At 52.4% G+C, this 13,773-nt stretch overlaps 1 protein-coding gene and 2 long non-coding RNA genes across 6 annotated transcripts in view; 2 read left to right on the plus strand and 1 right to left on the minus strand.

Moving 5' to 3' along the window:
- DHRS3 (dehydrogenase/reductase 3) overlaps nt 1-3,294 on the minus strand; it is a 40,006-nt gene extending 36,712 nt beyond the window's left edge. The window contains exons 1-2 of one of the 3 annotated variants that reach the window (XM_033114153.1): nt 2,501-2,761; nt 2,184-2,333 (exon numbers count right to left, since the gene is read on the minus strand). In XM_033114153.1, the coding sequence (XP_032970044.1) occupies nt 2,184-2,333 (150 nt within the window). In that variant the 5' untranslated portion in view covers nt 2,501-2,761. Of the gene's footprint in view, nt 1-2,183 lie in introns of all 3 variants that reach the window. The other 2 variants (XM_033114152.1, XM_033114154.1) reach the window with 2 other exon arrangements.
- On the plus strand, nt 295-2,175 carry LOC117026907 (uncharacterized). Of its 2 annotated transcripts, none has more exons than XR_004423852.1 (3): nt 295-1,154; nt 1,315-1,376; nt 1,607-2,175. It is a non-coding gene; the product is annotated as an uncharacterized LOC117026907 (long non-coding RNA). The 2 variants fall into 2 exon arrangements; XR_004423851.1 differs by having other exon boundaries at nt 299-1,193.
- A 7,648-nt stretch (nt 3,295-10,942) lies between the features above and the next one.
- Nucleotides 10,943-12,748, plus strand: LOC117026908 (uncharacterized). Its single transcript, XR_004423853.1, has 3 exons — nt 10,943-11,388; nt 11,663-11,777; nt 12,503-12,748. It is a non-coding gene; the product is annotated as an uncharacterized LOC117026908 (long non-coding RNA).
- The last annotated feature ends 1,025 nt before the right edge of the window (nt 12,749-13,773 follow it).

Raw genomic sequence — 13,773 nt, forward strand, 5'->3', positions numbered from 1 at the left:
GCTGCCTGGCAGCGCGGGCCTCCCCAGCTCTCTTCAGCCGCTCAGGAGTCCACCGTTCACACAACCCACTCCAGCAGTCCCTTGGAAAGTCCCCACCCCGCCACGCTTGGCCGTTTGTCCCCAAGCCCACTGGACCTCCAAACACTCCCAGGTCTGGAGGTTGTTCCAAGACCCTCTCACTGGCCCCAGAGAGACTCAGGCAAAAAGCCTGGGTTCCAAATTCTCCACCGTGACAGCAAGAAGATGGCTCATTAGAAAGTAGCTCAAGTAATTGGTCAGATAATTATGAGTTCCAGGGAGCGCTCTGGGAATCCTGACTGGTCCGATGACTGAACCGAGGGAGAATGGCATTGGAAATTTCATAGTTCCCCATGGATGCTGTGTCTGGTGACCTGATCACCAATTTAAGACATATTTCTAAGTGGCTTGGGTTTATTCCCTGGAAGACATGGTTTATTCCCTGGAAGGCGTGGCTCCCAGTGCATGAACTTGCAGGGCCCACTCTGTACTCTTCTACCCTCCTCCCTCAAAGCCATATACTTCTTTCAATTTAGGCTTGTTTATGGTCAGTCAAGTTTTTCCAGATTGACTAAAGGAGCTCTTCATATGCCTACTGCAGCCAGTTACAAGAGCAGTAAGAGACCTAGGACTTGGGCCAGCTGGAAGAGTCAGTAGAAAGTTTCTGTGGGATGCAGACAGCTAAGGAATGACAATCACACGCGATTGTCCTAATCCCCATGCAATTGTCCCAAACTCCACATCCCTTCATCCGCCATCCTGATTCCCTTCCACAAAGGGCTTTGGGAGCCCTTGAATGGGACATCACCCCAAGGAAATGAAACTGCTGAGAACAACTGTTACTTCTCCTTCTTCCATGTGTCCAAGGGTTAAAAACACTTCCGAACTCCCCTTCCAACTGCAAGGTCAAGCAGCTGTCCAAACCACCCAAGGAGAAGCAGGAGACCCGGACAGCTGACCCCAGCTAGCTCGGCCAGGACAGGCCCCTACGGCCGGTGCAGGAAGAGTTAATGGGCGATCAGCTTTGGCTGATAGCTGAGGCTCCAAAGTTCAGTCCCAGTCTGTGCCACCCCAGAGGAATTGTAAATCTCAGGGCAGTATTTAACAAAACAAAAGCAACCTGGAATTACATGCAGGTTTGGTTTTCTACAGTACATATTTACTTAATCTCCTAGGTATGTGGCTCCCTGTCAGATCAGCTGGCTTTGCTGGCCCTTTCATTCCCCCCCACCCCCCCTTGCTCTCAACAGTTTAAGTTTCAAACGAATTCCCTGTTTTTGCTCTTCCTCTTCACAGGGTTTGCTGGAGACACCCCGGCCGGCCCGCCTCAAATCTCTCTCCATTGCTCTAGTCACTGGGTGAGTCAGCCTGGCTTGGGTCAGACTTGGGTGACAGCCGGCTCACCCTCCCCACTCTCGGGCACCAGGTCTGGGAAAACCGGAGGAAGAGGTGCTGGGACGACAGACAAGTTGAAAGCAGAACTTGGAGGGATCCCCTCTGGGGCTGTATTTGGGGGGAGGGGCAAGGTTGAAGGTGAGAACAAGGGCTCTTTATCAACTGCTGGTTAGCCCTGTCCCCTTCTCTCCAGGTTTCCAGACACCTGGGCCTCCAAGTGCCTGTCAGACCAGGCCAGACCATCCAAGACAGACCCCTCCTTTTCAAACTCAAAGCAAGTATCTATCCCCGGTCTTTGAGCCTCCAGAGCGGCAGCAGCCCAGGTTGGGGCTGGCAAGCGGGTTGCCAAGGAAAATATGAAGCGCCAGCTAGCAGGCTGCTCCCAGCTCTACCGAGGAGCGCACACACCCTGCACTCAGCAGGGTGGTGGCAAAGAGGGGAAGACGAGAGGGGGAACACAACACCTTCCTCTGGGAGGAAGCAATGTGGGAAATGGGTGGGTCTCCTAAGTTTCGGGGTGGGGGTGAACAGCCCGCCAGTCAGTCACGGATCCCAAAGGAGTGGATCTTCTGACTTGACAAAAAAGCGACAGTCCGGTACCCGGGAAATTTACAATGTGAAACTGACTAGCTCAGCATTTGCGGGTGGCGCAGAGAAGTCGGGTGGCCGGCGACCCTCAGACCCTGGGCGCGGGTTCCAGCAGCGGCAGCAGGTGGGCGCACGCCCTCACCTTCAGCCCCCACCCCCTGGACTCGCAGTTGCCCCCGTACCTTTCTGGCGCCGCGTTCTGCGAACTCGCGAGCGAGCTGGCGCCCGATGCCTCTGCCGCCGCCGGTGATGAGGACGTTCTCCCGCGACAGGTCCCGCAGCTTGGCGGGCAACACCAGTCCGAAGGCTGCTTTCGCCACCAGATAGATCATCTGCAGAGGGAACACCACCAACGCGCCCAGCCATTTCCACACCATCCTCCGCGCCGCGGAGCCGGGCAGGGCGGGGGGCGAAACTCCCCGGGCCGAACAAAACAGGAATTGAAAAAGAAAACACCCCAAACAATAATAAACCGAATAAGGGGAGAGAGGCGTCCCACCTGGCCACTCTTGAAATCACCTCTTCCCAAATGCAAAGCACCGGGTGACAAAAAGAGAAAAAAATAAAAGATAAACCCTCCTCGGGAGGAGAAACAGCGTCTCAGAAGGTTGGGACAGTAAGAGGGGTGGAGGGAAAGCCGGAGGTGGGAAGTTCTAACAAGAAGTTTCTTGCCCCAGCCGCCTTTTCGGCTGGGGAATTCTCAGGTAATGTTTACAGGCTGACAGAGGAGTTTAGGCAGGGGAAGAAAAAAAAAAAAGGCACCAACCACACGCGCGCACCCTGCTACAGTCCCGCGGTTTCAAAGTGCAAGATAAAAAAAAAAAAAAAATCTGTTTCCAAATTGTAGCGCCCCCCCCACCCCTTCTCCAGGAAAAAAAAAAAAGTGTGGGGGGGAGTGATTGGAGCTCCCAATTTCAGCCCGCGAAAGTCTCCCGACTCATTGCTATTCTTGGGCTCAGGAAATTGCTTAAACGCGCTCTGATTGCCAGCAACGTGCAGGAGAAGTGGGGGGTCCGGGTGTCAGTTTCTTTACGTGCATGGCTCGCCCTCGCGCGCTCTCGCTCTCTCCGGCTCCCTCCCTCTCTCTTCCAGCAGAGGCTGGGAGTTGCCGCTCGATCCTGCTCCCTCTCTCTCCCTTGTTAGCATTTATTGCCTTCTTTTTGTCCTTTCCAACTTGGAGAGGGCCCGGGTGCGGAGCGCGCGTGGATGGGACGCCCGAGTCTGCGCCGCCTAGTTCATTCGCTCCCGGGGCAGCAGCGGCGCAGAGCTAGAGGGCGGCCCTGTTTTTCCCCCCCATTTTTTTTAATACCCAATTAAGTCTGATTGACAGTTAAAGTTGGTCAGAGGCTTCACTCGGGTTCCTCTGAGTGGCTGCCGCGGCCTCCCCTCCCCCTGCGCTGTCGCGGGGTGCGCGCGCGGGCGCGCACTCGGCCTCGCTCCGACTCGCGCTCTCCCCGGGGGTGGCTCCCCTCTTTGCAAGCCGGGACTTGCCGGCAGTGCCTCTGAGGGCTGGCAGCGGTAACTCGAACGAACACTCTGGAACCGATTTCTGCGAACCGGCTCCCAGCTCAAGACATTTCTCCTAGCCCGGGACGCGGTCTCCCCGAGTTGGGGCGCCCGGGGACCAGGTGACCGCCCCTACGTTCGGGGCAGGCCCGGGGGTGGGGGCGGGGGTGGGAGCACGCGCATGCCTTGATCCAACCAGGTCGCCCAGGGTTTATTTCAGGTCATTTGGTCACCCCCTGCCTGCAGGTAGGACCAGGAAGCCACTTTCGACCTTTGCCCAGACGTCTTCTGTCTTCACTTAGAGTGCACTTTCTAAAGCTGCTCCGAGTTCCTCACGTTGACGGGGGAGCAGCTGGGGAGCAGGATTTTGCTTTGAGGGAAAAGGGTGGGCAGGGTAAAGGAACCTCTGCCCCCAAGGTGCCAATAAAATCCCCATAAGATTAGCTGGGAGCATATTTATTACTCATCTGGGCTAGAATTACCTTGACTGACAGCAATTTCCTTAATAACAAAAGCCTGTAAACAAACGTCCTAAACCTGTGCCCCTGTGCTGTGCAGGGAGCCACATCTCTCGTTCTGTCTCCTTGGGCTCCCTAGCAGGGCACCCACCTTGTAACCTTCTGCCCTCCCCCAACAAACACGTCTCCCCTGCTGGAGGGTGGGACCCAGCTATTTAGAGCTGTCTGTTGCAGGAAGTCTGGGAGGTGAGTCACTGAAAAGCAGCCCCACTCAAAAGTGCTGATGGGACTTGTCTCCTGCTACCCCGATGGTCCCAGGCCAGGAGAGAGGGTGAGCCAGGGAGTTGCCCTGTAATCCTGGGCAGTGGCTCTCCAGCAGGAGACTTGTTCAGCTGGGCAGTGCTGGGCCTCACCCCCAAACATTCTGATTCAGCAGGGGCAGCTTCGCTGGAATTGGCATGTCTTATGTTCCCCTTGGTAGTTCTGCTGAGGATCCAGTGAAAAAGTCGCTCGAGAAACACTGATTTGGGAGTGGATGGCTGGATTTTACCTCATTCTGGGCTGCAAAGACCTTTTAGTTCTGGGAGATGTTCTGCAGGGAGGCTCTTCCCTCCAGATGATTTGGGAAACTTTTTATCCGGAGAGCCTCTGGAAGAGCAAACAGGGTTTGGAAGAGGGGGTTGGACAAGAGGGACCCTGAAAGTTTGTATTCTGACATTTCACCCTCCCAGTGACCTTGCAATGGGGGGTATCATTAATCCCCGTTTGCCAGGTTATCCTGCCAGAAGGTGCAGAAGGGAGGAATCCACGTCCAAACGTGATTCCTCTTCTCATCCCACCCCATTTGGGCAGGAGAAGAGAGGGGTGCAGGACGAAGTGCTCTCCTGTCTCCATCTAATCCTCCAGAAGGATGACCGAAAGGCAGGTCATTGCCTTCATCTGACTCCCACGCCACGACTAAAGGCAGGACTCTGGCCGAGTGACTGCCTCCTCTTACCTTGGAGGTCCGTAAAAATGGAAAAGAAATCCTAACCCTGGAAAGATAGGCCCTTCCCCATCCAGCGGTGCTTGGTGTCTGCCAGTCCCGCCAAGAAGATAACTGGGAAAGTCTGGAGCTGGAACGCGGTGCTCGCAGCCCGTTCTCATCTGTTATCCTTGAGGCCGCCTAGTGGCCTGGCTGCGAAACTGCGCCTCCAAGCGGCCCCAGCCTCCAGCCTCCCATGTTCCTGCTAACTACCCAGCTGTCCTTTTTCTTTCAGGCCTAAAAAGGCTGGCCAAGGTCATAGCCTCATTTCCCCACACACCTACTGCTTTATGGGGAGACTGAAGGACATGTTAAGCAACTCGTACATGCAGCCGCATGGTCACCTAAGTCCTCTGATCCTAAGCAGGTACCCTCCCCTGCTCAGATGCCAGACCAGCTGGGTAACCACTAGGTCCTACTTACATTTTCGATGGGTGTGTGTTTGAGTGGGCAGGAGGCTAAGAACCCAAAGTGACCTTCAGCATAGCAGGCCCTTTACACATATTCTCACTTAACCTCAGCAGCCGAGGAGGTCAATGTCACAGTGCCCACTTAATGCAGGAGGAAACAGGCTCAGCACATCTAAGTAAGTCACGCAAGGCCACACAGGGGGCTTCTCTTACCTCTCCCACCCGTCAGGTTTGGGGCAAAATCAGGAAAAAGGAACATGTCAGACAATCCTAAAAGGAATTGGGGTTGGACCGTGGCCAGGAAACAGACACCTTTTTTCTCGTTCTACCTTCAGGATGTGGGTTTTGTGGGCCTGGCATCCCTCTGAGCCCCAGGCCTCGTCCATCATCAGCTGCCCGGAGAGGTGCTGTCACCTTCTCTGTGCCCCAACCCCCAAGTTCCACGTGAAGATGAAGGTGAGGGGTGCTGGGCCGGGGGATGCCCAGCTCAGCAGGCTGGCTCCGAGGGTCCCTGTGGCCTGGCTTCAGTGAGAACACATGGGACATGACCCTGCTTCCTTCTCTCCCTCCTCCCCCGTCCCATGTCCTTCCCTCTTGGTCCCCCTCCTCCCTTAGTTTCCTTTGAGGCAAGGGCTGGGGAATTTAACGCCAAGGCAAAGTTTGAAATTTCACATCCCAGCCTGGGGAGAGGGCCCCACAGTCGCCACCCCCCCCCCCAAATGTGAAAGGAGCCTTTGTGGACTTGATGGAGGAGGGAGGCAAGCTGCAGCCTGAAGAACTAACTTTTTCCATGACTCAGCCTTCCTGGCCCAGGCGGCATGGGAGGTGCAAGGACCCAACAGGGCAGGCGGGAGCCACCTTCTCGCCCAGGCAGCCAGTCCCAGGGTTACAGGTGGGCTCCCAAGAGAGCCTTCCCTGTGACCTGCTTGCTGGCCCTGAATGGGCCACCAGGCTGTAACCAGTCCCCACCCCCACGCCGGGGCCAAGTTCCATCTTTTTTTTACTTATTGTTGCACCCTCAGTGCCAAACGAATGCTCATGTGTGGTCCTTTACCGGGCACTTTTCTTGTCATCATCTCAGCTGAGAGCTGGAAAAAGAAAGGGGTCTCAAGCCTTGCCTTCTACTTATCTGAGGCTTAGAGAAGTTAAGAAAGTCATGCAGCTAAGAGATGGAGGTGGGATTTGAACCCTGGTCACATGTTCAGCTCTGTCTGCTTTACGCATGAGCATCTCAGAACGTGGAGTATCACCCGGGGAGCTGCCAACATGCAGGTTCCTGGGCTCCCAGCCTAGACATCTGGAACCAGCATGCTGGGTAGGGGGACAGGAATCTGCGAGCAGGCAATTGTTCTAGAACCTCCCGGTGCTGCCTGTCCATGGCGCCTCCTATTTCCAGCCCTGCATGAAGACTTCCTTGCTCCTTTCACTCCAGTGTAAGCCCCTCTGTCCTTTGCACTTGGGATGTGTCCGGACAATGACCCCTCACTCAAGGGCTCTTGGTGGGTAGTTCTCCTCAGCTTCCCAGATACCTAACAGGCAAGAAAACAAGACAGAGGAGCAGGGCTGCCTTCACTCACCCATTCAATCTGTCAGTTAGTCAGTTGAGTCCTCTACCCTGGGCCGCCCCCATCGGGGTTTGGGGCCATGGAGGGGGTAAGGCAGGATGGGTCAGAGGGGAGAGTCTGGCGGACATTCTGGCTTTGGGGTCGGTGCAGCTCTGGTTCAAACCCCAGCTCTGCCACTTCTCCGCTCTGATTTCCAGCTCCCTCATTGTAAAGGGAGAATAGTAATAACGATATGATTAGATTCTTGTAGAATCCCACGCCAGAGCTCAGTAAATACCTGCTCCCGTTTTTATGGTGGTGTGGTCCCCGCTGGCCAGGGCCCGTTCATCTTGCTGAGGAGTCAGTCTCCTCAGCTTCATTGGTGTTCCTGGGCCGCCCCAGAGCAGGTCAGGACTCACTGGACCCACCAGCCGGCCTGGGCACTCCTCATTCTCCCCCACCCCCGCCTTCCACCCCACTTCTGCCAGCACACTTTCTCCAGGACCTTTTCTTTTTGTCTGAGTAAACCCCTATTCATCTTGTAGGGTTTCTTTTAGCTCCTTGGTATTTTATTCCAGGAAGCTCTTCCCAGCTGTCCCCTCAGTCCCCAGCGTTCCTGTCCCCAGCCGAGGCTGGCCCAGGGGTCCCTCCTCTGGGCTCCTGTATTTCCTTCCCTCCCAACACAATCACACTGTACTGTTCCTGCTGGTTTTCTCATTGAATTTCACATCATATTGGGAGCTTCCCAAGGGTAGGGGCTGGGGGGCGGGGCAGGGCTGGGGCTGTGTGTGACCGTGTAGTGAGTGGCACAGGACCCGGCGCTGTGTGAGTGGATTGATGCTCTGCTGTCATCATCTTGTAATTGGTGTTTTGTCTTTAACGTGTGTTAAGGTGAAGTCGGACCCGTTATACCCCAGTGAAGAAACTGAGTCACAGACACAAAACCCAGGGAGCAGTGGTAGTGAAATCTTTCAAATGTGTGTCTCCATTCAGTCACTCACTCATTCGCCAAATATTTACTGAACAATTACTGTGTGCCAGGCCCTGTCCTGTATGTTGGAGAGACAGCTAACTCTCTGCCCTCATGGGGGTGGCATTGCCAGGAGGTGAAGAGTGCCAGGAAGAATACAGGCAGGGTGGGGGGGGCAAAGAAAGATGGGGGTCATGGGGGACCAGAGTGAGGGAGGCAGGGGACAGTGGTGGGGGTGGGTGGGGGACAGAGAGAGGAAAGTGGGTGGGGGTCAGAGTGTCGGGGAGGGGTTGGGCAGCTGTTTTCATCAGGTGACCAGGGACGGCCTCTCTGAGGTGACATTGGGGCAAAGACCTGAATGGAGTGGAGATTGAAACCCGAAGCAATCTGGGTGAAGCACCCAGATGGAGGGACAAGAAGTACCAGGACAGGAGGGGGGTGATGGTCGGTGGGCTGGAGCAGCCAGTGGGGGAGGGGCGGGAGAAGGAGGGGGGTGTGGCTGACTCACTGGGGCCTCCATGCTGCCTGTGGTCCTGGACCAGTAGCATCAGAGTCCCCTGGGTACATGTGAGAAATGCAGAATCCCATGCGCCACCCCAGACCGCCTGCATCAGATTCTGCGTTTTATTTAACAGGAGCTCCAGGTGCTTTTTGTGCACACTGCCGTTTGAGAAGTGCTGAGGTAAGGTCCCACAGGTCACGAGGCTGCGGGTTTCATTTTCAGTGTGACAGGAGCAGAGAGGAGATGGATGGGATCTGTGTTCTAGAAGCAGCTCTCAGCTGCTGGGCTGAGAACAGCCTGTAGGAAACCAAGAGTGGACATGGGGACAGTGGTGAGGACGCCCTGTGCAACATTCAGGGAGAGATGGCTAGGTAAACCACTGGTGGACAGTGACACCTGGAGGCCCTACTGCCTTGAGCACCCAGCTCAGGGACATCCCAGGAAGTACCTTCCCTAAGGGTCTGATACTTGGCATATCTCACACACACACACACACACACACACACACACAAACACACTGTGGCTCTCTTGGACAATTGCTTACTTTGCCCTGAGCAGAACAAACTGGCAGTGTTGAATGAGGGGGTTGGATTTGGAGAGCCTCCTGGTCTAGTGGAAACCAGTGTTCCATGAAGTTTGAAATGGGCTGCCGGGGGGGAGGGGGGTGGACTTTGTGGCGATGGACTCCTGGGGGGCCATAAGCTGTGTGAGATGGCCAACCTGGGGTGCCAACCCGGCTAAAGGAAACAGAGGGGAAAACAGGCTTCAGACAGGTGGAAAATCCCCGTGGGAAGGAGACACTGGTCTGCAAAGGCTGGAGGTGTTTCAAAGCCTCATAAAACACCTTCCCTTTCTAACACAGAACGTTTGCCAGGAGAGTCCCTTTTCTTCTTGGAGAGGCCTGGCTAATAGGATTGGATACATTAAAACAAAAAAGGAAGAAAACCAAGGCAGGTAAAATGGCTCCATTCCGTCCATGAAAACCTGCCCACACAATTGAGTATGCTCCGTGGAACTATGTCTCTGGTCCTCTCCAGGCCACAGTGTACGTGTACAGGCAGGCTTCCTTTTCATTACTGTCCCCAGTCCCAGGCTATGGCAGGAGGGAGGTGGGTCCTGCAGGCTCCGTGTGAGTGGATGCTGGGGTAGGCTGTGTTTATTCTGGCTGCTCAGGTCGGATGGAAATGTAGGCCAGAGCCAAGGCTGGGAACGTGGCAGGAACACAGGTGGGGGGGTGGTGGGGGTGTAACCTGAGAAAGTCTGGGCCAAGGCCAGGAGGGCTCCCAGCGCCTCCTGGTTGGTTGTCAAATCATTCTAAATCGGGTGTGGAGTCTCGGTGTGAGGATGGTTCTGGGGTTGGCAAGGCTGGGGTCAAATACAAGCTCTGCCATGTAATAGCTGTGTAAGCTTGAGGAGGTTATTGGCCTTTCTGAGCCTCAGTTTTATCATCCCTAAAATGGGAATTTTACCACGTACTGAGATGGTATCTTTGAAGGGCATGGTGTCTGGCAGGGAGAAGATGCCCAGTGGCCGTTCTTTGTCTTCCTCCTGGCTTCCTGTCCTCAAGGAACACTATCTGGGATGGGGTGGGGGCAGGTAGGGAGCCTCAGTGACAGGCCACTCTCTAGGGGGTAGTAAAGGGTAGGGAAACTTGAGTGGAGGGTTGTGCAACGCCTTCCCTGGAACCGGAACTGGCCTAGAACTGAGGCCAGAGGAATGCCGAGTACTTACCCTGGGCCGGAAGTCAGCAAAGCTTTTCTGTAAAGGGCTCTTCTGGCCATCCAGACTCAATAGACAATATGTAAATAGATGATACGTACATAGATAATATGTAAAACGTATAGACAGGCCCTCTCTAATGAGCATGGCTGTTTGCCAATGAAACTTTATTTATGGACACTGAAACTTGAATTTCATATAACTTTCACAGGTCGCAACATATCATTCTGTTTTGATTACTTTTCAACCATTTAAAAATGGAAGAACCATGCTTAGACTCGCAGACTCTGCATAAACAGGCCGTGGAGCAGACTTGGGCTGTGGACTGTAGTTTGCCAACTTCTGCCCTAGACCTAGATCAAGGCAGCAAAGGTCAGTCTTTCAAGACCTAAGACATCAATGAAGCATGAGCCTTAGAAAAGCAGAATCTGTTTTCTTGCCCTTTCTGGAAAAGGATTCATAGGGACGGACCCAAGATCACATTCATTGTAAGAAGGGGAGGATCAATGGGGAGATCGATTTCGTTGAAAAGTTATAAAACAACAAAGAGCAACCCAAGTCCAATGATGGATTTAAGCCATCACAACCAGCGAACGTACCACATGTTCACCACACCCCGAGTGCCGTTTCTATTTCCTCAAATGTAATATTTTAATCAGCCCTACCGGATGAGGACACAGACTTCCAAATGTTGCGACCACAGGCCTGGACACTTTCAAGCAGGAGGTAGAACCCTCGGGGTCTAACTTGAGATCCTGGTGTTTCCCTTTGTTGTTTCTCAACAGCAGACCTCCCCTAGGATCTGCTGCATCTCTGCCAGTTGGTGTGAGGGCTCTCAGAGATGCCAGAGAAGGCCCTGTCTCTGTCTTCAGGTGCAGAGACAGACGTGAGGCCCTTGGCTTTGCACGTGCATCCCAGACACTCTGGACTCCTGTTTCCTTGGCCACGACTGGCCTGCTCTCTCTTAGTGCCTGCCAGCTCTGGCTCCATTGTTGAAAAGCCCCATTAGGGCAATTATTTCTGTGTCTTAGTGCATATGGCACTCATCAGTTTATAAAAAACAAGTAGGAGACAAACAGAAGCGCATATATTTGTAATGTGAAGATTATATCTCTTAATGTAAGAAATTTAATTATTATTTTACTTTTTACTGAGCACTTGCTAGGCACCAGGTCCTGTGTGTCACGTGAATGATGCCACAGAGCCATCACAAGCCACCTGCTGAGGGGCACTAGTGCCATCCCCATTTAACAGGTGAGGAAACTGAGGCCCAGAGAGGAGGAGTAACTTGTCCAAACAGTGAGGTTTTAAGTGGTGTTGCTGGGACATGGGTGAAATAATCAGATCTCCTGGATGTCGTGATGTAGCCTGTCAGGTGTCTTGAGCTTATGCTGGGGCAGTCAGTTCCAAGGACGAGAATAACAACCCCCCGAACATGCACGGCAGTGACACTATTACACCATTAAAAATTCAGTCTGAAGAGCAGGGTGTAATTGGGGATTTTATGTTTTGTGTTTTTTTTTTTAAGCTCCGGGGAATAGAAATCTGTTTTCCCACAGTTATAAGAGTCGAAACCCTTGAAGTGTTAGGATGCAAATTTGTATCGCCAGCATGATCCCACTTTTGGAAAGGAAAAGCTTCAAGTACGTGTTCATATTTATTTAGTTACCATTTGGTTGGGGTTGACCGTGTGTCAGGCAGTAGTGCATGAAGTGCTTCAGATTCATTTCATTTAATCTCAGTTAATCAAAACAGTTCCCTTGAGGGGGGTCTGTATTCCCTGGTTACATCTGTGGAATTGGAGGTCCAGCAGCTTGGCCAAGGTCATGGAGCCAATGAATGGCAGGTATGGAATTCAAAGGTAGCTCAGTTTTACTGCAAAGCCCCATTCTCTCTGTTTCTTTCTCTTCCTGCTCTGGAGTTCTCTCTCTCTCTCTCTCTCTCTCTCTCTCTCTCTCTCTCTCTCTCTCTACATGAATGCATAACATGCACACACACACATGCTCGCAGGCACAAATGCATGCATGCAGGTGTGCACACGTCCACACACAGAAAGAAGACAGAGGACACACGTCAGCATGTTAATAGTGGCGGTGTCTGTATGATAGCAGTACATGTGATCTTTAATCTTTTTTTCCATATTCTCAGTGTTCCATAATGAGTTTATATTAACAAAAAACCCAGTCAGTGGTCTTTTTGTACAAGTATGCTTGTTTTAGAGTCAGCAAGATACAGAGGTTCTGGTGTGGGGCCACAGAGCCCCTGACCACGGGCCTCTTAAAAAAATCTGCTAAAAAATCAGACAGGGGAGCCAGAACCTTTGCTTCTTGGAACTGCCTAATCCGTCCTATAATACCTTGCTTTGTAGGAAAGTTCTGTGCACAAATCCCGTAAAATCCCATATTGTAGAGCTGACACTGAGCCTACCCAGAAGAAAATCTGCTAATGATCACTGCTTGCCAGGAGCCTGCAGAAATGATCAGACATGTCACAACCCCCATGCCTGCCTCCTGTCTAAGCTCTTTCTAATAAGGACTCTTTTCATGAGTTTATAAAAACACTTTGTTTGGATCATGTTGGGTCTTTATTTCATCTTACTTGAATGCTGAAAGTCTGTGGGGCCAGAAGGGGCTGAGGCTGCCTCTGAAGTTTTGGGACCCAGAGGAAACCACAGATTTGTAAATCCAGCAGTGGTTACCCACCTCCCCCAACTGGCCCCTCCCTAGGGGCTGGGCCCTCTCTGCCGCTGCTTTGGGGGATGGTGGAAAAAGTGGGACAGAGTTGAGGATAAATATTGGCTGCCACATCTGGAAGTGGTGCTACCTGAGAGTGGGTGCTGCCCAAACAAAACCCCAAATGACTCTGGGCAAGATAGGTAAGCATGCTGTGCTTCCATTTCCTCAGGCTGAAAATGAGGGTTGTATTAATTACCTTGCAGGGCTGTTGTAAGACCCTAGAGGCTGTTTGACACCTCATAGGTGTCCTTTCCTTCCTCCCCTGCCCCCACCATATTGCCCCTGGATGGTTGCCTAGTGCCTTGGTTTTTATAGCTCAGTGTTTAAAAGTTTTTAAACTGTAGGTCTGAAAAAACTTACAGAGAAGTTGCAAAAATGGAATAAGAATTTCTGTGTCCTCTTCACTCATGTGTTAGTTAATATTTTACATTTGCTTTACCTATCCATCCATCCATCCATCCATCCATCCATCCATCCATCCATCCATCCACTCATCCATCCATCCATCCATCCATCCATCCATCCATCCATCCATCTATCCACTCATCCATCCATCCATCCATCCATCCATCCATCCATCCATCCATCCATCCATCCATCCATATTCTTTTGAAAGTACGTTGCAGATCTGATTGACCCATAGTCCCAAATAGTTGAACGTATGTCTTAAAAACAAGAACTGTATGTTACATAACTATAGTGCTTTTTAAAAAAATCAGAATCAGGATGTTGACATTGACAGAATACTATTATGCAATCCACAGGCCTTATTCAGATTCTGCCAATTGTGTCACTAACATCCTTTATAACAAAAGACAAACAATTTTTTTCTGGTCTGGGATGCAGTCCAGAAGAACATGTGGGACTTAGTCGTCATGCCTCTTTTGACTCCATTAATCTGGTC

This window comes from Rhinolophus ferrumequinum, chromosome 9 (genome assembly GCF_004115265.2).
Source record: "Rhinolophus ferrumequinum isolate MPI-CBG mRhiFer1 chromosome 9, mRhiFer1_v1.p, whole genome shotgun sequence".
NCBI classification, from domain to species: domain Eukaryota; kingdom Metazoa; phylum Chordata; class Mammalia; order Chiroptera; family Rhinolophidae; genus Rhinolophus; species Rhinolophus ferrumequinum.